The 23402-nt window shown below is 51.5% G+C and overlaps 1 protein-coding gene across 2 annotated transcripts in view; it reads left to right on the plus strand.

The window, feature by feature from the left end:
• The window catches only part of NET1 (neuroepithelial cell transforming 1), a 91457-nt gene that overhangs the window by 57288 nt on the left and 10767 nt on the right, over positions 1-23402 (plus strand). The window contains exons 1-3 of one of the 2 annotated variants that reach the window (XM_064142756.1): positions 12423-12579; positions 21900-22007; positions 22799-22966. In XM_064142756.1, coding sequence (XP_063998826.1) covers positions 12487-12579; positions 21900-22007; positions 22799-22966 — 369 coding nt within the window. In that variant the 5' untranslated portion in view covers positions 12423-12486. Of the gene's footprint in view, positions 1-12422; positions 12580-21899; positions 22008-22798; positions 22967-23402 lie in introns of those variants that run through there. The other variant, XM_064142755.1, reaches the window with a different exon arrangement.

Raw genomic sequence — 23402 nt, forward strand, 5'->3', positions numbered from 1 at the left:
GTTCCTCTGCAGGGGTCTCCTACCCTCCAACAGCTCCACACCTGCTCCTAACTTAGTGTTATCTGCTACTGTCCTAGCACTAGGCACCACTGAAAAAAAAGTCTTGTCTCCTCCCTTTAGATATTGATCATAACTCAGAAGATTCTCTCTGTGGCTGCTCTTCTCCAGGCCCAACAGCCCTGGATCACTCAAGTTTTTCATCCACAGGGAGATGTTTCAGTCCTCAATAAACATGCCCACAAGCTTTGAAAGAAACAACAAAACCAGTGCTTCCCTTCTCCCTTAGAATCATAGCATCAACCAGCTTGGAAAAGACCTTTGTAGTCATGGAGACATGGCAACTGCAGGAGAACAGAAAATCCAAGAGTCAGATTCCATTAAGACAAGCAAATCATAGAATCATGGAATCAACCAGCTTGGAAGAGACCTCCAAGCTCAGCCAGTCCAACCTAGCACCCAGCCCTGGCCAATCAACCAGACCATGGCACTAAGTGCCCCAGCCAGGCTTGGCTTCAACACCTCCAGCCACAGAGACTCCACCACCTCCCTGGGCAGCCCATTCCAATGCCAATCACTCTCTCTGCCAACAACTTCCTAACAACATCCAGCCTAGAACCCCTGCCACAACTTGAGACTGTGTCCCCTTGTTCTGTTTATGATTGCCTGGCAGAAGAGCCCAACCCCCACCTGGCTACCTTCCCCCTCCCAAAGACACAATCACTCTGCAGAGGACGTTTTACGAGGCCTTTATTGGCATGCCTGATACATGCAGGAACGTGCCTGTGCATACACCACCAAGCTGCCTGTGGAAACAGACTTTGATCACAACGAACATCTCTGGCATTGGCTGCACCACACAGCTCTGAAAAACAACATTTGGCACATGAGCAGCCTGGGAGCTGAAGTCAAGGGTAGCTTCTCGCTCCACTGCTCTGTTGCTGCAGGAGATGTTGTGTTCAGTAACAGCCTGGAACACAAACCCTGTGAGGAGAGGCTGAGGGAGCTGGGGGGGTGCAGCCTGCAGCAGAGGAGGCTCAGGACAGAGCTCATTGCTGTCTGCAGCTGCCTGAAGGGAGGCTGTAGCCAGGTGGGGTTGGACTCTGCTGCCAGGCAAGCAGCAATAGAACAAGGGGACACAGTCTCAAGTTGTGCCAGGGCAGGTCTAGGCTGGATGTTAGGAGGAAGTTGTTGGCAGAGAGAGTGAGTGGCATTGGAATGGGCTGCCCAGGGACGTGTTGAAGCCAAGCCTGGATGAGGCACTTAGTGCCATGGTCTGGTTGATTGGCCAGGGCTGGGTGCTAGGTTGGACTGGCTGAGCTTGGAGGTCTCTTCCAACCTGGTTGATTCTATGATCACAAGGCACAGTGGTCTGTGTTTGCCACTGTCATGTTCGTATTCTTAAGATGGAAATTGCTTTCTCTGCCCTGAGTGCTGCCACTCATGGAGTCAAAGAATGACTGAGGTTGGAAGGAACCTTCCAGGGCCATCTAGTCCAACCTCCCCTGCAGGCAGCAGAGACATCTGTAACTACAACAGGTCGCTCAGACACTAGAGCATCCTGGAATGGATCCAGGACTGGGGCATCTACCACCTCTATGGGCAACCTGGGGCAGGGTCTTACCACCTTCATTGTAAAAAGCTTCCTTTTCTCAAGCCTAAATCACCCTGTTTGAGTCACAGACTCATAGAATCAAGCAGGTTGGCAGAGACCTCCAAGCTCAGCCAGTCCAACCTAGCACCCAGCCCTGGCCAACCAACCAGCCCATGGCACTAAGTGCCTCATCCAGGCTTGGCTTCAACACCTCCAGGGACAGCAATGCCACCACCTCCCTGAGCAGCCCATTCCAGTGCCACTTAGTGTCAGCAGATGCTCAGAGCTGGTTGAGGCAACTCTTTTTCTTCTGGAGGTCTGCAGAACATCCTAGGTTGTATTTCATCAAAAAATGTCTCTGCACTTTGGGCTGGGATGTAGAGAGGGTTTTTTTTGTATTTGGAATTGTAGAATGAATCTAATTATAGTGACTTCCCACCATCCAAAATAAATGCTGGATTCCAGACCAGCTCATAAACTTTTCAGATGACCCAATAGTCTCTTGATAGGTCACAGCTTACTTACACTCATTTTCCAGAATCCTGCTCTGAATTTGGCTCAGAATATAAATATCTGGGAGTGGAATGTTAAACACAGCTCATGGGCAGTAAACAACTTGGTCCATGGTGGAGAGGGTCTGACTTCCCTGGGTGCATGAACATAGAATCATAGACTCAACCAGGTTGGAAGAGACCTCCAGGCTCAGCCACTCCAACCTAGCACCCAGCCCTATCCAATCACCCAGACCATGGCACTAAGTGCCTCAGCCAGGCTTGGCTTCAACACCTCCAGCCACAGAGACTCCACCACCTCCCTGGGCAGCCCATTCCAATGCCAATCACTCTCTCTGACAACAACTTCCTAACAACATCCAGCCTAGACTTGTCCTGGCACAACTTGAGACTGTGTCCCCTTCTTCTGTTGCTGCTCGCCTGGCAGCAGAGCTCAACCCCATCTGGCTACAGCCTCCCTGCAGGCAGCTGCAGGCAGCAATGAGCTCTGCCCTGAGGCTCCTCTGCTGCAGGCTGCACCCCCCCAGCTCCCTCAGCCTCTCCTCACAGGGCTCTGCTCCAGGCCCCTCCCCAGCCTTGCTGCCCTGCTCCAAACACCTTCCAGCACCTCAGCATCTCTCTTGACTTGAGGAGCCCAGAACTGGACACAGCACTGCAGGGGTGGCCTGAGCAGTGCTGGGCACAGGGGCAGAAGAACCTCCCACATGCACGAGAGAAGATGATTTCCTTGTGGAGTTCTTATTTATTCCAGTCCCTGAGTGCACTGCGTGTTAGGCTATATATAGCACGTTAAGAATAGCTCTAAAGTGAGGGTTTGAGGTGGATTTCAGTTCCTAGTCAATAGGATTTCAAAACATAACAGGCAGCACAATGAGAAGGACTCTGCCATGAGTGGAATTGGCTGCTTTCGTTCGCGCCGAGACTCGGCGTCGCCAAAGGGATTAAAATGTCGCAGGTTCTTTCTTTGAAGAAATTGAATCCAGATGTCAGGCACGTTACAGGCATCCAGGAGCTGTGAAAAGTGGGAATGCTGCCCACTGAGGAGTGCCTGCCTATCTCCAGGCTCTGCTAATCATAGGATTGTTTTGGTTGGAAAAGACCCCTAAGACCACAGTGGTCATCAAACCGTGTCCCTGTGGGCCATGGTCTGGTTGATTGGATAGGGCTGGGTGCTAGGTTGGACTGGATGATCTTGGAGGTCTCTTCCAACCTGGTTGATTCTATGATTCTATGTTTCTTGAAGGCCTCCATCACCCTAATGGTGACTCCATCACCCTAATGGTGACTCCACCACCTCCCTGTGCAGCCTGTTTCAATGCCTGACCACTCTCACAAGAAAGACATTTTCCCTACTAATGTCTCCAGTCTTCTGCTCTCCAGCCAGTGGTAGAACCAAGAAGAAAACTGGTGACAGACTTTTTAGCAGAGCCTGTTGTGACAGGACAAGGGAGGCTGTAGCCAGGTGGGGTTGGGCTTTTCTCAGCAACAGAACAAGAGGACACAGTCTCAAGCTGTGCCAGGGGAGGGCTAGGCTGGATGTTAGGAGGAAGTTGTTGGCAGAGAGAGTGATTGGCATTGGAATGGGCTGCCCAGGGAGGTGGTGGTGTCTCTGTGGCTGGAGGTGTTGAAGCCAAGCCTGGCTGAGGCACTTAGTGCCATGGTCTGGTTGATTGGCCAGGGCTGGGTGCTAGGTTGGACTGGCTGAGCTTGGAGCTCTCTTCCACCCTGGTTGACTCTACAATTCTCTGATGGTTTTAATGAAATAGAGGAGAGGTTTAGGCTTGGGAAGTAAGAAAGTTTTTATACTGAGGGTGGTGAGACCCTGTCCCAGGTTGCCTAGAGAGGTGGTAGATGCTCCATCCCTGGAACCACTCCAGGTCAGGTTGCCTGGGGCTCTGAGCAAACTGACCTAGTTGTAGGTGTCCCTGCTGACTGAAGTAGTAGGTTGAAGTAGATGATCTTCAATGGTCCCTTCCAACCCAAACCATCCTGTGGTTGAGACTGTGTCATCTGGCTAGACCTGATCTCTGAGGATGTTGAGAGTGCTGTAATGACTCTCTCCTACTGATGATGGGTTTGAAATGACAGTCCAAGCCTGATGGGATTTTGCACTATGTCTGCCAGCTGTTCTCATGTATGATTTCCTTGAGTACTGCCAGGAGAAGAGAATCGTAGAATCAAGCAGGTTGGAAGAGAGCTCCAAGCTCAGCCAGCCCAACCTAGCACCCAGCCCTGGCCAGTCAACCAGACCATGGCACTAAGTGCCTCAGCCAGGCTTGGCTTCAGCACCTCCATGGACTCCACCACCTCCCTGGGCAGCCCATTCCAATGCCAATCACTCTCTCTGACAACAACTTCCTCCTCACATCCAGCCTAGACCTCCCCTGGCACAGCTTGAGACTGTGTCCCCTTGTTCTGTTGCTGCTTGCCTGGCAGCAGAGCCCAACCCCACCTGGCTACAGCCTCCCTGCAGTCAGCTGCAGACAGCAATGAGCTCTGCCCTGAGCCTCCTCTTCTGCAGGCTGCACACCTCCAGCTCCCTCAGCTTCTCCTGACAGTTTGTGTTCCAGGCCTTTCACCAGCCTTGCTGCCCTTCTCTGGATGTGTTCACAGGATCAGAGGCTCACAGGATCTTAGGGGTTGGAAGGGACCCAAAGAGATCATCGAGTCCAACCCTCCTGCCAGAGCAGGACAATGCTATCTAACACAGATCACAGTATGTTCCAGTATCTCAACCTCTCTCTCGAGTTGAGGAGCCCAGATCTGGACACAGTACTCAAGCTGATCACAGAGCTCACAGAATCACACACCACAGAATGGGGGGGGGGTTGGGAGGGACCTCTGGAGACCATCCAGTCCGACCGCCTTACAGAGCAGGTTCACCCAGGGCAGCTTCCACAGGATCACGACCTCCAGTCAGGTTTTGCAAGTGTCCAGAGAAGGAGATAGGCTCAAGCTGTGAGCACTGACCACTCAGAACACAGGTGCTGGAGGGCATATTCAGCTGTTGGTGGAGCATTCCTGCCTGCCACGCTTGGCAACCCCTGGCACTAGCCAGGTGCCGCGCGTCGCTTAAACCGCTGAGTATTTTTAACTGCAAACCCTTACATCAGCCTGGAATGGCACAGTGGAATTTGGAGGCATGCTTGCTTAGGAATTCATCATTTGGTGATCCAGAATTGATTCCACGGTGCTTTGGGGCTGAAATAACAAAATGACATCTCGATACCCAAGAGAGTTGTTGTTTGGATTTAGGAGCAACCCTCCCAGGAATAAGTTGCAGGAGCAAGGAATGTTGCAGGTATGAGGCAAGGAGCCCTCTGTAACATCAGCCCTCCCTTCTCCCTGGAATTACAAACCCAAGCTAAAAATAAGAGTCAAACAATGAGGGCTGGCTGACTCCTCTGTCACTTCAACTCTTCCCAGCTTCCTGATTTGAAAGCAGGGTAGATGTCACTTGAGTATTTTGCTCCTCGAAGTGAAAATCCCAGTGTAAGTACATGGGATGAATGCTATTAATACCCACTGGCAGGAGAGCAGGAAGAACTGGTCTGTTCTCCATTGCTCAGCCACCAGCCACGCTGCATTCTCAGGGGTTCAGAGCCACCAGGAGCTGAGCCCTGCCCGGTGGGATAGAGAGGCAGGAGAAGACCTTGTGGCCAGCTATGGGACCCCCATCACAAGAGAGATATAGGTCTGCTGGAGTGGGAACAGAGGAGGGCCACAAAGATGATGAGAGGGCTGGAGCACATCTCCTCTGAAGACAGGCTGAAAGAATTTGGGCTCTTCAGCCTGGAGAGCAGAAGACTCCAGGGAGACCTTATAGCTGCATTTCCATATCAGAATGGGAGACACAGGAAGGCTGGGGAAGGACTCTTTGGAAGGGCTTGTAGCAGTAGGACAAGGGACAATGCTTTGAAACTGAAACTGAAGCAAGGCAGATTTAGCTTGGATTTTAGGAGGAAGTTCCTCACAGTGTGGGTGATGAGATACTGGAAGAGGTTGCCCAGGAACATGGCTGAGGCCCCATCCCTGGAGACATTCAAAGTCATTCTTGATGTGGCCCTGGGTAGCCTGATCTAGTTGGAGCTGTCCGTGCTTACTTCAGGGTGGTGGGACAAGATGACCTTTGAGGGTTCCTTCCAACTTGATGCCCCACAGAATCACAGAATGCCAGAGTGGAGAGAACCTTGAGGATCATCTGCTCCAACCTTTCTTAGGTAATAGTATGGTCAAAATGAGATGGCCCAGAAAGTGAGGCTGGAACCAGGGCAGAAGAGTAAAGGGAAGACAGAGGAAGATGCTGTTGATTAGATTACATCCTGAGTTAGAGAGAAACTGGGATTTATGGTGCAGGGTATAGAGGGTACAGATCTTCATTGCTGCTGCATGAGGAACAGTTTTTCTTTCTTTTGCTTTTCCATGTTTTGGTTTTTATCAGAACATTCCCAAGTACTGCAGCCTTAGTCAGGATGCTTTGCCTGGAAGAGCATTTGCAGGTCACATTGTCAAGGGTTAGGGCTGGGCTGGTCACTAAACAAGTGACAGATGCTCTATATGAAGCCTTCTATACTTAAGATGTGTCCCTGCCCATGGCAGGGAGGTTGGAGTAGATGAACTCCAAAGTCCCTTCCAGCCTAAGGCATTCTATGATTCTCCTATTCCAAAGAGAAAGGGAATAAGAGAGATGGGTTGAGAAAGGAAGTAGAACAGCTGGAATGGAAATAAGAACAATCCAGTGAAATAGCTACAAACAGACCAAACCAGTATCAAACCAAAGCCCTGATGCTGGGGAAATCTCAGACTGGATTTAGTGGCAGATGGGAGCAAGATTTTGGAACTAGATTCGGGAACATATGGATTGGGGTGGAAGGCAGAATGGACAGAGTCTTCCTCAGACACTGGCCACAGGAGAAGAGGCTTGACCCTGGTGATCCCTCAGCTTTGTCCTGGAGGTGATGTCTGTGTTGGTCAGTTTAGGGTGGTGTGTTGTGTCTGCTCCTCCTCACAGCTGCCACCTCTACCTTCCTGCATCCCAAGGTGAGGCACAAGATGTAGCAGTGCCCTTGGTCTGCACAGGAGCAAGTCTAAGCAAATGCCTTCCTGCAGCCTAGTCTTTGGCAGTGACTGTCCCCATCAGCACTGTCACTGCTGGAAGCAGCCCTGAACTGTGCAAGCCTGCCCTGAACCTCATCAAGTGGTGGAGGCACCGTCCCTGGAGGTGTTCAAGCAAAGCCTGGATGAGGCACTTAGTGCCATGGTCTGGTTGACTGAATAGGGCTGGGGGATAGGTTGGACTGGATGATTTTGGAGGTCTCTTCCAACCTGGTTGATTCTGTGATTCTATGAAGTGCAATTTCTGAGAGAAGCCTGAGCTGAGAAATCAAACCACTGACCAGAATTAGTTCTGCTCTCACAAGACCCCAGGTGCATTCACCTTGCCTCTTGCATGTGTCCTAAGCAGAGCAGAGGCAGGCACAGTTCTGAGCTCTTCCAAGGCCATGCTGATAAAATTGCTGTAGAGAAGATGCTGTGAGTCTGGGAATGGTTATTTCACCTCTTCAAGATCACCTTCCACCCTCAGGCTTCTCCAGATTGATTCCTTCCCTTCATTGCACATGGCTCAGCAAGTACCCATCACACAGTGCACATCTCTGCTGCTCAGGGTGGATTTTGCCTCAAAGTGTCACTTGATGATGTCTGCAGACACAGCAGGAATGCAGAAATCATCTCATCTGCTACAAGGACAGCTGGGAACCACTTGACTTAGAGGTCTTGGTTGCTTTAAGACCTTACCAGCCCCTTGTTTTCAACGAGTTGTCCAGGGCATGTAACCCTTTGCACGTGCCATGCCAGGAGGCAGACAAGGGAGGCCTGTTGCATCAGGTCAGGGCTTCCCACAGGATGACCTCAGCAGGCTGCACTCAGCCAGGGCTTGCATCACCACGGATTAGTTAACCTCACAAGGTGTCACACACAAAGTCAGGGATCTCCCTGTGGGTAAAACATGTGCTTCAGCAGGTCTCTCCCCTGAGGACTCGAGAAGAAGGAGCACTATTTAATGCTTACATCACAGAAAGCACTTCATATGGCACAAAGTGCTTCAGGATGCAGGACAGCACGTTCTGGTCCTAACAAGAATGGTGTAAGTAGCTCTTGTGTGCATGACTCTGCATCATGCCTTCCCTCTCAGCTCCTGATTGTTCATCCCCTATTTTTAGTTGACTTTGCATGGCCTGTCCACATCACAGTGAAGACAGATGTGCAGCTGGAATCAAGAAGTGTTCCTGAGTCTTTAGACCAAGCTTAACAAGCTTTTGCTCTTACATCATAGGAGAAATGGACATGGTGAAGGGTCCAGAGCATAAGTCTTGTGAGGAGCAGCTTAGGGAACTGGGGTTGTTCAGCCTGGAGAAAAAGAGACTGAGGGGAGACATTCTGGCTCTCTACAGCTCCTTGAAAGGAGGTTGGACAAGGTGGGGATTGGTCTCTTCTTCCATGTGATAAGGAACAGGACAAGAGGAAATGACCTCAAGTCGGGCCAGGGAAGGTTTAGATTGGGCACGAGGAGCAGTTTCTTCCCCAGAAGGGTTTTCAAGCCCTGGACCAGGCTGCCCAGGGCTGTGATGGATTCTCCACTCCTGAAAGGATTTAGAAGATGTGGTGCTGAGGGACATGATCTGAGGGTGGATTTGACAGTGCTGGGTTGGACTCTATGATCTTGGAAGTATTTTCCAACTTGGATGATTCTATGGTTCTATGTTTGATACTCCCCCTCAAACACGATCAAGCTCAGTGTGATTTTGCCTGCTCCTCCCAGGAGTCCTCATCCCTTTGCTGTTTTGGAGAGGTGCTTTTGTCCTAGTTGGCTTCACTAATCCCCAAAAGCACCAGCAGGATCTGAAAGAGTCCCAATCTCAACAAGGGTACAGAAACTCACTGCATCCCAGGTTTCTGAGAATCCTGTGGTGGATGAGCCAAAACGTTCTGATCCCACAGCAGCCGAGGTTAAACAGGCACAGATTGGCTGAGGGCAGCTCTCCACGGGAGAGAAGCAAACAAAGCTAAGAGAGGAGGGGAAGGGAAAAAAAGCCAGGGGAGTGGACAGCAGAACATTCCTCCTGCCTGTTACTCCAGAAAAGGGCAGTAAAAGCAGGAGCTGGACATAGTGACAGAGTCATCACTTAAAACTAAAATCAAGCATTTTGATATCTAGCAGAGCATTTAATAGTTAGCATATAACCATAGAATAGATTGGGTTGGAAATGACCTTAAAGATCATCTAGTTCCAACACCCCCTGCTATGGGCAGGGACACCTTCCACTAGTCCAGGTTGCTCAAGGCCTTATCCAACCTGGCCTTGAACACCTCCAGGATGCCCGGAGAAGTTGTGGACGCTTCATCCCTGGAAGAGTCTAAGACCAGGTTAGATAGACTCTGAGCAACCTCTTCTAGTGGAAGGTGTCCCTGCCCATGGCAGGGGGACTGGAATTAGATGGTCTCTTCCAACTCAAGCCATTCTGTGATGAAAATACCAATGCCAATCACACAGCCTCCACGGCAGTCACCAGCTCCGTGGGGATGCTCCAATTCGTGCTCATCCCAAATTTACCTTCTCTTCCAAGAAGAAGGTTGGTTAGGGCAGGTAGGCAGCAGTGCAGCCACTCTCCTATCTCCAAACAAACTGGGTTTATTTTTACCACCACAAGAGCCCTTTTATTTTGGAGATTTGTAGCCATGCCAGGAATAATCTGACTTTGAACAAACAAACACACAAAAAATACAGACCCTTTGCATCTGCAGCTGGGCCTGCTGGGGCAGGCTGCCCTCTTAGAAGAAGGGGAGAGGTTCAGCCCAGCCCCTGGCTAGCAGAGCTGTGCCAGCACAACCTCTGAAGCCCAGAGCAGACTTTAAAGCACAGGTCTAGACAAGAAATTATTATTATTTTTTTTCCAGCAAGGAGGGTTGAGGCTGGTAAAGAAAACAACTCGCAGCAGCAAATGATTTATGCTCCAGTGGCAGCGATGAAAGCTGCTGTCAGGAGGAGTGTGTCCCACCACCACACCTGGGAGATGGCTCTAGGCAGTGGTGGGTCTCAACACTGCAAGTTCCTGCAAAGAGGGAGGGAAAAAAAGAGACATTTGGCTTTGTCTCTCTTCAGTGCAAATAGTACAAGCACCACACTTTTCAAGCCACTTTCTGTCATGAGGTCATAGAATCACAGAGTGTGTTGGATTTGAAGTGATCTGAAAAGGTCATCTTGTCTTACACCCCTGGAGGAAGAAGGGACATCTTTAATCAGATCATGTTGCTCAGGACTTCATCAAGTTTAACCTTGAATGCCTGCAGGGATGGGGTCTCCACCAGCTCCCTAGACAACCTGTCCCAGTGTTCCACCACCGTCATATTAAAGAACTTCATAATCATAGAATGGTTTAAATGAGCCAGTGGAGGGGACAGCAGAACATTCCTCCTGCCTGTTGCTGCAGAAAAGGGCAGGAAATACAAGAGCTGAACATAGTCAAAAAAAAAAGGCCATCATTTAAAACTAAAATCAATAATTTTGGTGTCTCACAGAGCCTTGAATGCTTACCATAGAATCACAGAATCAAGCAGGTTGGAAGAGACCTCCAAGCTCATCCAGCCCAACCTAGCACCCAGCCCTATCCAGTCAACCAGACCATGGCACCAAGCGCCTCGTCCAGTCTTTTCTTGAACATAGAATGCTTTGGGTTAGCAAGGACCTTAAAGATCATCTAGTTTCAACCCCCATGCCATGGGCAGAGACACCTTCCACTAGACCAGGTTGCTAAAAGCCTCATTCAATCTGGTCTTAAACACTTCAAAGGATGAGGCATCCACACCTTCTTTGGGCAACCTGTTGCAGCCTCTCACCACCCTCATAGTAAAGAACTTTTTCCTTATGTCCGACTGATAGATAGTAGCTGAAGATGAGCCAGCAGTGTGCCCAGGTGGCCAAGAGAGCCAATGGCATCCTGGCCTGCATCAGGAATGGTGTGGCCAGTAGGACAAGGGAGGTTATTCTTCCCCTGTACTCAGCACTGGTCAGGCCACACCTTGAGTACTGTGTCCAGTTCTGGGCCACTCAATTCAAGAAAGATGTTGAGGTGCTGGAACATGTCCAGAGAAGGGCAACAAAGCTGGTGAGGGGCCTGGAGCACAAATCCTATGAGGAGAGGTTGAGGGAGTTGGGCCTGTTTAGCCTGGAGAAGAGGAGGCTCAGGGGTGATCTTATTACTGTCTACAACTACCTGAAGGGGCATTGTAGCCAGGTGGGGGGTGGCCTCTTCTCCCAGGCAACCAGCAATAGAACAAGGGGACACAGTGTCAAGTTGTGCCAGGGTAGGTATAGGCTGGGTATTAGGAAGAAGTTCTTCACAGAGAGAGTGATTGGCATTGGAATGGGCTGCCCAGGGAGGTGGTGGAGGCACCGTCCCTGGAGGTGTTCAAGAAAAGCCTGGATGAGGCACTTAGTGCTGAGGTATAGTTGATTGGTTAGGGCTGGGTGCTAGGTTGGACTGGCTGATCTTGGAGGTCTCTTCCAACCTGGTTGATTCTATGATTTTATGATTCTATGACTTAAACCTACTCTTGTTTAGCTTAAAGCCATTGCTCCTTATCACTACACACCTAAGACGTGATGGAACATTCCCCTCCACCCTCAGTGGCTGTCTCTGGTGCCTCGTCTTAAAGCAGAGCCTCTAGTTTTGGTGCTAGCTTAGGAAGGAGTTGTTGGAGAACAACAATAGAAAAGGAGGCTGAGGGGAAATCTCACAGCTCTCTACAACTCCCTGAAAGGTTAGAGCGACATAGGGGTCAGTCTCTTCTCCCCAGTGACAGAATGAGAGGAAATGGCCTGAAGTTCTGCTGGGGGAGGTTTAGGTTGGATTGCTAGCAAACATTTCTTTCCTGCAAGAGCGGTCAGGCATTGGACCAGACTGCCCAGGGAGGTCCAGTGGCACTCTGGGACGTGGTTTAATGGCCACGGTGGTGTTGGGTTGATGGTTGGTGATCCTGGAGGTCTCTTCCAAACAAAACAATTCTCCGACTGTCTATGAAGCGGCCTGGAAAGCGCTGCCGGCCTCTGGGTTGCGACTTACAGCCTAAGGGGGAAGGGAGCGACGGGGGCGTGGCTTTTCATTGGGTGGGCGTGGTTTATCCCTGGGTAGGCGTGGTCTCTCCCTATGTGGGCGTGTTTTAATTCGGTGTGGGCGTGGTCTCGTGGTCACCCCCGCCCCCGGCGGTGAGGTCCGGGCGCGGCGGGCGGCGGCTGCACAGTGGGGATGAGCGAGGGCTGAAGCGGTCGCCGCGAAGGCTGCGGGGAGGGGTGGGGGGAGAGAAGAGTCGCCGGCACCGGTGATCATGGTGGCTCACGATGAGCTCGGGGGGTTGCTCCCCATCAAAAGGACTATCCGGGTGATCGATGCGCAGAACCAGTCCTTCAGAGAGCAGGAGGTGAGGAAGAGAGGGGGAAACTTTGGGGGGCGAAGGGGGGGAAAAGGAGTGGGTGCGGGAGACTGCACCTTCCTGCCCGAGAGGAGATGGCGAGGTGGGTGCGCTGGGAGCCGGCCCGGGAGTGAGGTGCAGGCAGCGATTTAGGCGAACATTGAACATTTTCGTTTAAAATCCATTTTTCCTTAAAAAACTAAAGTTTGTAACCCCTGGAGCAGTGGGAGCAAGGAGCCAAAGCCAAGCCCAGCGCCTGGCTTGATCGCCCCCGCACCTCCCAGCCGAGTTTCCATTGAAAACCTGCCTGTTGCTCTCCTGTCCTCTTTCCACTGAGCGGATTTTTCCTATTTAGGGCGTTTGTTTGCTGCAAAACCCCTCCTTAAAAGATCATAATCACGGGTGTTGGTTGGAGTTCTGACGATTTGTCTCTTTTTGGGGGGAGAAGCGTTGTTGTTTTTCTCCTCTGTTATGTAGATGAGAATAACTGCGTCGTTCAAATGCCTGCTGCTGGGACAGAAGGCAAAAGTTCAGCAGCCAGGTAGGGACCGGCTGTCCCAGGCAGGAGTTTATGGCTAAGATTAGCAGTGAGATGAGGAAAAGGGAGGGAAAAACGATGATTCCAGACATCTCTGGGGGTTGAGGGTTTTGAGTTGCCAGCCTCTTTAAAAAGTCCTGGCTTTAAGACAGCCAGACTTGGGCAATCTCGTTGTGGAAAAGGGAAAACAGATGTTGGAAGAGAAATAAACCAGATCTCCTAAAGGGGAATAAATCAACTCTGTAATTCTTCAAGTGCCTATTTTCTGTAGGGGTAGCACCAGCATGTCGGATGTCATAGACTGGTTTGGATGGGAAGATGTCTTTAAAAGTCATCTAATCCAAGTGCCCTGCAGTGAGCAGGTTTCTTAGAGCCACAGACAACCTGACCTGCAGTGGTTCCAGGGACTGGGCATCTACCACCTCTCTGGGCAGCCTGGGCCAGCGTTTCACCACCTTCACTGTAAGGTTAAACTTTGGGTCTGGACTTGAGTAATGACTCCCCAGCCAATGCTGCTATCGGTGCGAGGTACTGAGTTGCTATCAAGAGCCACGGCGGTTATCAGCGGCGTGTGAGGCCACATTTCCCCCTGGGTGGTGAGCAGCCTGTTGAATTTGAGAAAGAAGAAGGCTGTCATCTCCATACCAGCATGTCAAGCCAGAGCCTGGTTGTTCAGTTTGAGTGCAGACAGCCATTTTCAGCAGAGCTCCTCGCATTGAACCTTAAGATTATCAGGTGACAATTTCTGGTAGGAATTACTCAAAGCTGGTGACTAAAATCCCCCTTTTTGCTTATTTGGCTTAATAGGAGAAGTTTGGCTATGCATGGTTTTTAGATTTGTCACCTTATTTGTATGCCTTGGTCTGGGTCTGGCACGTAGAAGGTTGCTCTCTAGTAAGTGATCCTTGTAAAAGCCACTAATTATTACCTAGCACGGGGGGAAAGGTTTGTAGGTGTGCATGCTGCTGGTGGAATATGTTCCTTGCTCAGAAGCAGAGCCTGGTTTTCTATCAAGCAGCAAGATGCAGACCTTTCAAGGCATAAAGAGTTAACTTGAACTCCAAAGCTCTTGACTGGCGTTAAGTTTTGCCTGCCAGCTGAAGCACCCGGGCACAAATATAGCTTTTGTGTGTACGTTTATGATGTATCTGCTTTTAATAAAGAGTCCCCTGGTTAAAAATACATGAATTATAAGCTGAATGGAAGCAAGAAGCGCTGGTGAACTCGCTGAGGTCTTAATTATCTGTCGGTGCCGTAGTGCTTGGTGCAGAGAGGTTGCAGACTTCATTCTAATCTGGGCTGCTGTAAGCAATGCAGCGTGGAGACAGGCTGAAGCAGTGCAGAGTGGAGACAGGCTGAAGCAGTGCAGAGTGGAGACAGGCTGAAGCAATGCAGAGTGGAGACAGGCTGGAGCAGTGCAGAGTGGAGACAGGCTGAAGCAGTGGAGACAGGCTGGAGCAGTGCAGAGTGGAGACAGGCTGGAGCAGTGCAGAGTGGAGACAGGCTGAAGCAGTGCAGAGTGGAGACAGGCTGGAGCAGTGCAGAGTGGAGACAGGCTGGAGCAATGCAGAGTGGAGACAGGCTGGAGCAATGCAGAGTGGAGACAGGCTGGAGCAGTGCAGAGTGGAGACAGGCTGGAGCAATGCAGAGTGGAGACAGGCTGGAGCAGTGCAGAGTGGAGACAGGCTGGAGCGGTGCAGAGTGGAGACAGGCTGGAGCGGTGCAGAGTGGAGACAGGCTGAAGCGGTGCAGCGTGGAGACAGGCTGGAGCGGTGCAGCGTGGAGACAGGCTGGAGCGGTGCAGAGTGGAGACAGGCTGGAGCGGTGCAGAGTGGAGACAGGCTGGAGCGGTGCAGAGTGGAGACAGGCTGGAGCGATGCAGAGTGGAGACAGGCTGGAGCAGTGCAGAGTGGAGACAGGCTGGAGCAGTGCAGAGTGGAGACAGGCTGGAGCAGTGCAGAGTGGAGACAGGCTGGAGCAGTGCAGAGTGGAGACAGGCTGGAGCGGTGCAGAGTGGAGACAGGCTGGAGCGGTGCAGAGTGGAGACAGGCTGGAGCGGTGCAGAGTGGAGACAGGCTGGAGCGGTGCAGAGTGGAGACAGGCTGGAGCAGTGCAGAGTGGAGACAGGCTGGAGCGATGCAGAGTGGAGACAGGCTGGAGCAGTGCAGAGTGGAGACAGGCTGGAGCGATGCAGAGTGGAGACAGGCTGAAGCGATGCAGAGTGGAGACAGGCTGGAGCAGTGCAGAGTGGAGACAGGCTGGAGCAGTGCAGAGTGGAGACAGGCTGGAGCGATGCAGAGTGGAGACAGGCTGGAGCAGTGCAGAGTGGAGACAGGCTGGAGCAGTGCAGAGTGGAGACAGGCTGGAGCGGTGCAGAGTGGAGACAGGCTGGAGCAGTGCAGAGTGGAGACAGGCTGGAGCAGTGCAGAGTGGAGACAGGCTGGAGCAGTGCAGAGTGGAGACAGGCTGGAGCGATGCAGAGTGGAGACAGGCTGAAGCGATGCAGAGTGGAGACAGGCTGGAGCAGTGCAGAGTGGAGACAGGCTGGAGCAGTGCAGAGTGGAGACAGGCTGATCATTGTTTGCAAGAGCAGCACTAAAAAAAACACGACCCCAAAGCACCGAGCCAAAGTTATCCATAGCATGAGGCTCGTCTCAGCTTACACCCTGCAGCCGGCTGGGTTGGACTGTAAGGGGAGTGCATGACCCCAGGCTGAAATGCAGATCTGAGAGGTGAGGTTTCTAAGGAGAGGGGGTTAGTTCCCCCCCCTTTCCCTGCCTTGGATCAAAAGGTATGGCTGGAAGGAGAAGAAAAAAGATGCCGGCTTGGGCTCTTTTTTCCTTTGGCAGGCAGGTGTGAGAGCGCTCGCAGGACAGAAAGTGGGGTTTGTTTCCCTTGAAGAGAGGGGAAATGGCCTTTTGCTAAGCTGAATTTACAGCGCACAGGCGGTTTTCTCTTGGCTGAGCATCCCAGGAGCGCATCGCGGCTGCAGACAGCGCTCAGGTCGTGCCAGTCCCCTCCCGGGAGCAGAGGAGCTGCGCTCCCGCTTGAAGCGAGCAGTGACTTCTGCTCCAAGCCTGCCTTTGCAGCTCTCGGGACACACCAGCTGCTCAGCCAAGCAGTGATCTGTAACCCCGGGGAGCCCCTTTGCTGCGCCTGCCCCCAGCGCCGAGGCAGGAATGCCTCCTGCCGGCCTCGGACATGGGCGTGTGTCGCTGCAGCCCCGCGCAGATGTGTCGGAAGGCATCCGCACATGTCCCTCTGCACAGAGAGTGGCATTGGATCGCCTCTCTGGAAAGCCCACGGGGTTGAGCCTTCAGCAGTGAGCTGCAAGAGGTTCTGCAAGCATCCTAAGATCATGGAGTAGGGTCACAGAATCACTTTGGTTGGAAAAGACCTTAAAGATCAACAAGTCCAACCTTTACCTGACTCTGCCTAGTCTGACTCTAAACCATGTCCCTAGGTACCACATCTCTAATGATTCAATCACCTCCCTGGGAAGCCTGATTCAGTCTTCAGAACCCTTTCAGTGAAGAAATTGCTTCTGTTATCCAACCTAGACCTCCCGTGGTGCATAGAATCAGTCAGGGTTGGAAGGGACCACAAGGATCATCTAGTTCCAACCCCCCTGCCATGGGCAGGGACACCCTACCCTAGAGCAGGCTGGCCAGAACAAGTTGCTCCTGCAACTTGAGGCCATTTCCTCTTGTCTTATCACTTGTTACTAAGCAAAAGAGACCAACAGCCACCTCACTCCAACCTCCTTTCAGGGAGTTGTAGAGAGGCAAGTCTCCCCCCTCAGCCTCCTTTGTCCCAGGCTGAACAACCCCAGTTCCCTCACCCACTCTGCATAAGACCTTTTCTGCAGACCTTTCACCAGCTTAGCCTTTTCTGGACCTGCTCCAGCACCTCAGTGTGTTTCTTTAAAGCACTGAGGCTTCTTGCTATTCATTTTCAGTGTCACCTTTTTCTTTCCCATGCTGTTTCTATCAGAGAGCTGTGTGTGGTTTATGTCTGTGTCCTTTCTGCTTACATTCCTGCAGTTTCTTAGGCTTCTCTTGGCCTGCGTCGCTTTGTTCTAGCACACTGATGTATGTTTCTCTAGAGGCAAAACACCCATCCTTTTCCTCCACTTCAGAAATGTCTGTATCTAATCAACATTGCCTTGTCTAATTTGAGCCCAGCCTAACTTTCCCAGCCCTCTGCATAATCCTTTTCCTGACAGATTCTTTCTTGGTTGGCAAAGGAAAGACACAGCCATAGTATTCTCCATGATGTACCAAACTCCAGCTGAGCACTGAGGTCTCATGGTTGAGGATACTGAGATGCTGGAGTGTGTCCATAGTAGGGCAACAAACCTGGTGAAGGGTCTGGAGACCAGAATAGAACCATAGAATCAGGCAGGGTTGGAAGGGATCACAAGGATCAGCCAGTTCCAACCCCCCTGCCATGCCCAGGGACACCCTACCCTAGAGCAGGCTGCACACAGCCTCAGCCAGCCTGGCCTTAAACACCTCCAGCCATGGGGCCTCAACCACCTCCCTGGGCAACCCATTCCAGCCTCACCACTCTCCTGCTCAACAACTTCCTCCTCACCTCCACTCTCACTCTCCCCACCTCCAGCTTTGCTCCATTCCCCCCACTCCTGCCACTCCCTCACAGCCTCAAAAGTCCCTCCCCAGCTTTTTTGGAGCCCCTTTCAGATCCTGGAAGGCCACAAGAAGGTCCCCTGGGAGCCTCCTCTGCTGCAGCCTGCACAGCCCCAACTCTTTCAGTCTGTGCTCACAGCAGAGCTGCTGCAGCCTCTGAGCATCCTCCTGGCCCTGCTCTGGACACTCTCCAGCATCTCCACATCCTTCTTGTAATGGAGGCTCCAAAACAGGTCTGATGAGGAATAGCTCAGGGAGCTGGGGCTGATAAAAAGGAGCTTGAGATCTCACTGCTCTCTACAACTCCCTGGAAGGAGATTGGAGTGAGGTGGGGTTTGGTCTCTTCTCCCTAGTATCTAGTGATAGAACAAGAGGAAATGGCCTGAAGTTGTGCCAGGAGAGGTTTAGGTTGGGTATTAGGAAAAATTGTTTCCCTCCAAGAGTGGTCAGGCACTGGAACAGGCTGCCCAGGGAGGTGGTGGAGTTACCATCCCTGGAGATACATGGAGATGGGACGTGGTTTAATGGCCATGGTGGTGTTAGGTTGGTGGTTGGACACAATGCTTTTAGAGGTCTTTTCCAACCAAACCCATTCTTTGTCACCCTATAACAGCTTTTCCCCACTCCTCCATTACCCTTCTAGTTTTGAGCTTACCTAACCCTTTTAAGCACAGCTTGGAACAGGCTTTGTGCTGTGCCAAGAGGCCTTTCTGTTCTGCATCACTCATAAATTGCTTCTTTTCATGTTTCCCCTCCCCTGCAACTCTGCAGGCTTCGTTCAGTGTGAGCTCACCTCCCCTGTTGCTTAACGCGGCATGTAGGCAGGCAGACAGCCACTCCTCGGGTCGTGTTGCTGAAACCAGATCTTACACAGGGAGCCTTTCTGCTTCCTCAGTCTCCTGACTGCAATCCAGCTCTCTATGGGACTGTTACCTCTTTTTGGCATTCAGCATCTGTCACTTCAGTCGCTCCACAGAAACAAAGGGGTTGGGACACCTCATCTTGCATCTTCAGAACTGGAAATAGGGTTAGGGGAGAGCTTGTCCTAAGCAATCTTCACCTTTTAGCCTTTGGAAAGGATCAGGGACTGAGCTGTAATTAACCAAAAATGCCCAGTAAGCCTTTTCTGACATTTCTACTGAGATGAGCTCAATAACAGAGGCTGCTTCATCAGAATTTCATGCTAAGAAGCTTTCTTGTGACGATGAGTCACATCCAACCCCTGCCAGATGTTATAAGAGCAGCAGGGCACCACATGTAGCTTTAAGCTCTGAGCCCATCCCTTCCTGGCCATCCCATGGTGCCCACCTTTCCTGTACAGTCCTTCAAACATACTATTTGGGGCATAAAATGGGTGGGATTCCCAGCATGATGACAACCTCCAGCAGGCTCCAGCAGACCCACCTCATCTGTGAGGGCAGGCTGAGAGAGTTTGGGCTGTAGCCAGGTGGGGTTGGGCTCTGCTGCCAGGCAAGCAGCAACAGAACAAGGGGACACAGCCTCAAGTTGTGGCAGGAGAGGTCTAGGCTGGGTGTTAGGAGGAAGTTGTTGGCAGAGAGAGTGATTGGCATTGGAATGGGCTGCCCAGGGAGGTGGTGGAGTCTCTGTGGCTGGAGGTGTTGAAGCCAAGCCTGGCTGGGGCACTTAGTGCCATGGTCTGGTTGACTGTCCAGGGCTGGGTGCTAGGTTGGACTGGCTGAGCTTGGAGGCCTCTTCCGCCCTGCTTGATTCTATGTTCAGCTTAGAGAAGAGAAGCCTCTAGGGAGAACTTAGAGTATCCTTCCAGTATTTGAAGAGGGCCTCCAGGAGAGCTGGAGAGGGACTTTGTCCAAAGGTATGGTGTGGCAGGAAGAAGGGTGATGGCTTCGCACTGGAAGAAGCTCAATTTAGATGAGCCATTAGGAGGAAGTTCTTCCCTGTGCGGGTGGTGAAGCACTGGGACAGCTTATTCCAAGAAGTTGTGGAGGCTCCAAGCTGGGAAGTGTTCAAAGCCAGGTTGGCTTTAAACCTGGCTTTACCAAACCAAAAGCCAGCAATTTGCTCTAGTAGGTGGTGTCCCTGCCAATGGCAGGGGGGTTGGAACTAGATGATCTTTAAGGTGCCCTCCAACCCGAACCGTTCTGTGGAGATGTTAAAACCCCATCTGAGTTTAAGCAGCAGGAGGTTTCCATGGGGTGTTTCCTCTTTCTTGGCAGCCATTTGGGCAGGACAGAACTGAAAATGCTCTGGGCTCAAGGATTAGTGGTGTAGAAAAGCAGAAGCTCATATCTTTCAAATCTAAACAACGTGTAGGAGAAATTAATGATGACTTTGTGGGGCTGGGGCGGGGGGGAAGGAGAAGAGGGAGTAGAAGGAGGAGGAAGCTTTGTAAACTGAAGGTTTTCAACTTGATCCACTTTGTGTGTGCCTGTCCCTTGCAGGAATGTTCAGCATGTGGTCATTTGCTGTTTGTTAGAATAGCTGCTGAGGCCATCCTGGGCTCCAACTGCTCCTTTTCTCTCCAAAATAAAATTGAAATGGAAAAACACATTCTTCCTGCAAATGAAAACATGCTAGAATGGAGAAGATCACAGCTCCATCTTTAGGTGACAGTCACTTGCTTTAAATGCAGAGGAGAAGGCTTCAGCCTATTTATGTTCAGAGCTTAACGGTCCCAGTTGAAAGCCTGTTTTGATTCCTGACTGGTGTGGGTGTTATCTTACCTCCTTTACCCTGGGCAAAGACTCTGCAGTTTAATTGCAGCCTTGAAGTTCAGGCAAATATTTACAGCCTCAGCTTTCCTTTTAAGATGAATGGCTGCTTCAGAACACTCTCTCTGCTGGTTTTCCCACTCCTTAAGTGGGTTGCTGCTTTTAGAAACTGCCTGAGCCACTTGAGAAAGGAATCATAAAGCCATTTCAGTCAGATCATCAAGTCCAAGCATTATCTAGCTCTACCAAGTCTGCTACTAAACCATGTCCCTCAGCACCACGTCTCTGTGGTTTTTAAACACCTTCAGAGATGGAGATTAAATCACCTCCCTGGGCAGCCTGTTCCAGTATTGGAGAATCCTTTCAGTTAAAAAGTTTCTTGTCATCTCCGACCTAAATCTCTCCTGCTGCAACCTGAGGCCGTTTCCTTCTGTCCTATCACTTGTTAGTAGGGAGAAGAGACCAATACCCACCTGGCTCCAGCCTCCTTTCAGGGAGGTAGAGAGAGCCAGAAGGTCTCCCCTCAGCCTTCATTTCTCCAGTCTGGACAGCCCCAGGTCCCTCAGCTGTTCCTCGCAAGACTTGTGCTCTAAACCTTTCAGCAGCTTCATTGCCCTTCTCTGGACCCTCTCCAGCACCTCAGTGTCCTTTCAAGAGCCCAAAACTGAACCCAGTATTCAGGGTTCTGAGTAGCAGGGGGCAAGTGGCTGGAGAGCAGCCAGGCAGAGAGGGCCCTGGGGGTGCTGGCAGAGAGGAGCTGAAGCTGAGGCAGCAGTGCCCAGGTGGGCAGCAGAGCCAATGGCATCCTGGGCTGGCTCAGGAGCAGTGTGGGCAGCAGGACAAGGGAGGTTCTTGTGCCCCTGTGCTCAGCACTGCTCAGGCCACCCCTGGAGTGCTGTGTCCAGTTCTGGGCTCCTCAAGTCAAGAGAGATGTTGAGGTGCTGGGAGGTGTCCAGAGAAGAGCAGCAAGGCTGGGGAGGGGCCTGGAGCAGAGCCCTGTGAGGAGAGGCTGAGGGAGCTGGGGGGGTGCAGCCTGCAGCAGAGGAGGCTCAGGGCAGAGCTCATTGCTGCCTGCAGCTGCCTGCAGGGAGGCTGTAGCCAGGTGGGATTGGGCTCTGCTGCCAGGCAAGCAGCAGCAGAACAAGGGGACACAGTCTCAAGCTGTGGCAGAGGAGGTCTAGGCTGGATGTTGTTAGGAAGTTGTTGTCAGAGAGAGTGATTGGCATTGGAATGGGCTGCCCAGGGAGGTGGTGGAGTCTCTGTGGCTGGAGGCGTTGCAGCCAAGCCTGGCTGAGGCACTTTGTGCCATGGTCTGGTTGCTTGGCCAGGGCTGGGTGCTAGGTTGGGCTGGCTGAGCTTGGAGCTCTCTTCCAACCTGCTTGGTTCTATGATTCTAAAGGGGACAAAGTGGAAGTCGCAGCCAGTGTGATTTGTTGTCTGCTCTGCTGACAGGAGCCAAGCAACAAGCGGGTCCGGCCGCTGTCGCGGGTCACCTCCCTGGCCAACCTGATCTCTCCCGTCAGAAATGGAGCGGTTCGGCGCTTCGGGCAGACTATCCAGGTGAGAAACAGGAACTTCTGGTCCTCAGAACCTAGAAATACAGGGAAGCTGCTGCCTGTATGATGTTAAACAGACACTGAGATCTTCAAACATCCCTTGAAAATCCACTCTCTGACTTGTGCAAGCCCAGAAAGCTCGGCTGGGACGTGGGGATGAGTTCAGGAGTTCAGAGGTGACTCACTAGATAAACAGGTTGCTGAAGGTTTAAGCAGTAACAACAATCAGAGTCAGATAAGGAGAAGGAGTTGATAAAACTGTACCAGTACTTGAGATACATGTGTTGGAGCATGTGCTTCGGGGTGAGCTGCTCTTGCTGTGCAGTGAGGTAAGAGAAGTTGTCCCAGGGACTCCTTACCCTACACGTGCAGATAAAAGAGCTTCTGTGTCTGGCTTTCAGAAACATTGCTAATCAGGAGAGCAAAGTTCAAGTGGCTCCTGATTAACCCCGTTCTAGGTAGAGTTATGATCCTACTTTATTGGCTTCCTCATACCTTGGAAGTAGACCCAAACTTTACCTCCTCCCATGGGCTGCTGTTGGATGCTTGTGGGAGAGGCTCAGGGCAAAACTTGCCAACCTCTGGCCTCTCTTAGCAGCTTGATTAAAGTGTTCCTTTATCTAAGGAAAAGTGTCTGGGTGTGTTTTCCTGCCCTGCACAACAGGGGAGGGTGAAGGCTTGGGAGGGGTATGGTTAATACTACAACACTTCTGCAATGTTTGCCCTACAGATATATTTCTTTATTTTAACAGATTTTTTTCTGGGGGGGGGTATGTTTGTTTTAATCCCTTTTAGTCCTTCACCCTTCGCAGCGACAGCAAATCTCCTTCCTGTGCCCAGAAGCCTTGCAGCAGATCTGCTGCTCCTACTCCTCCCAAGCGAAGAAACAGCGTGCTCTGGTCTGAGATGTTAGATGTCAACATGAAAGAATCCTTGAGCACCAAAGAAATCAAACGCCAGGAGGTAGGAGAATCACAGAATGCTAGAGGTTGGAAGGGACCTCAAAAGATCACCTAGTCCAACCCACCCCCCTGCCAGCGCATCTAAGGCATCCAAGGCCTTGGCTTGTGCCATTTGCTTGGCAGGGAAGGGAGCACTGAACATTTGTGGGTGACTTGATCTTCCTGTGCACCTTCACTAGATTTATTGGTGTACTAGGCATGGGAAAAGGTAGACCTGTCTCTCTTTGAGTCACTATGGAGCTGCTCTCCCCAGTCTGACCCTTCAGAGATGCCAAACTCTTTGCGTGGGGGATGCTCAGCATTTCTGAAACGTGAGCCCCAGCCGTGCCGGTTGCTTTGCAGCAGCCCCAGACTGGAGCTCCTTGTAAAGCCAGCTGTCTTTCTCTCAAAGCTCTTGACAACTGGTTGAAAGCCAAACAGCAAGGCCTTGGCTTGCC

This window comes from Pogoniulus pusillus, chromosome 4, assembly GCF_015220805.1.
Source record: "Pogoniulus pusillus isolate bPogPus1 chromosome 4, bPogPus1.pri, whole genome shotgun sequence".
Lineage (NCBI taxonomy): Eukaryota > Metazoa > Chordata > Aves > Piciformes > Lybiidae > Pogoniulus > Pogoniulus pusillus.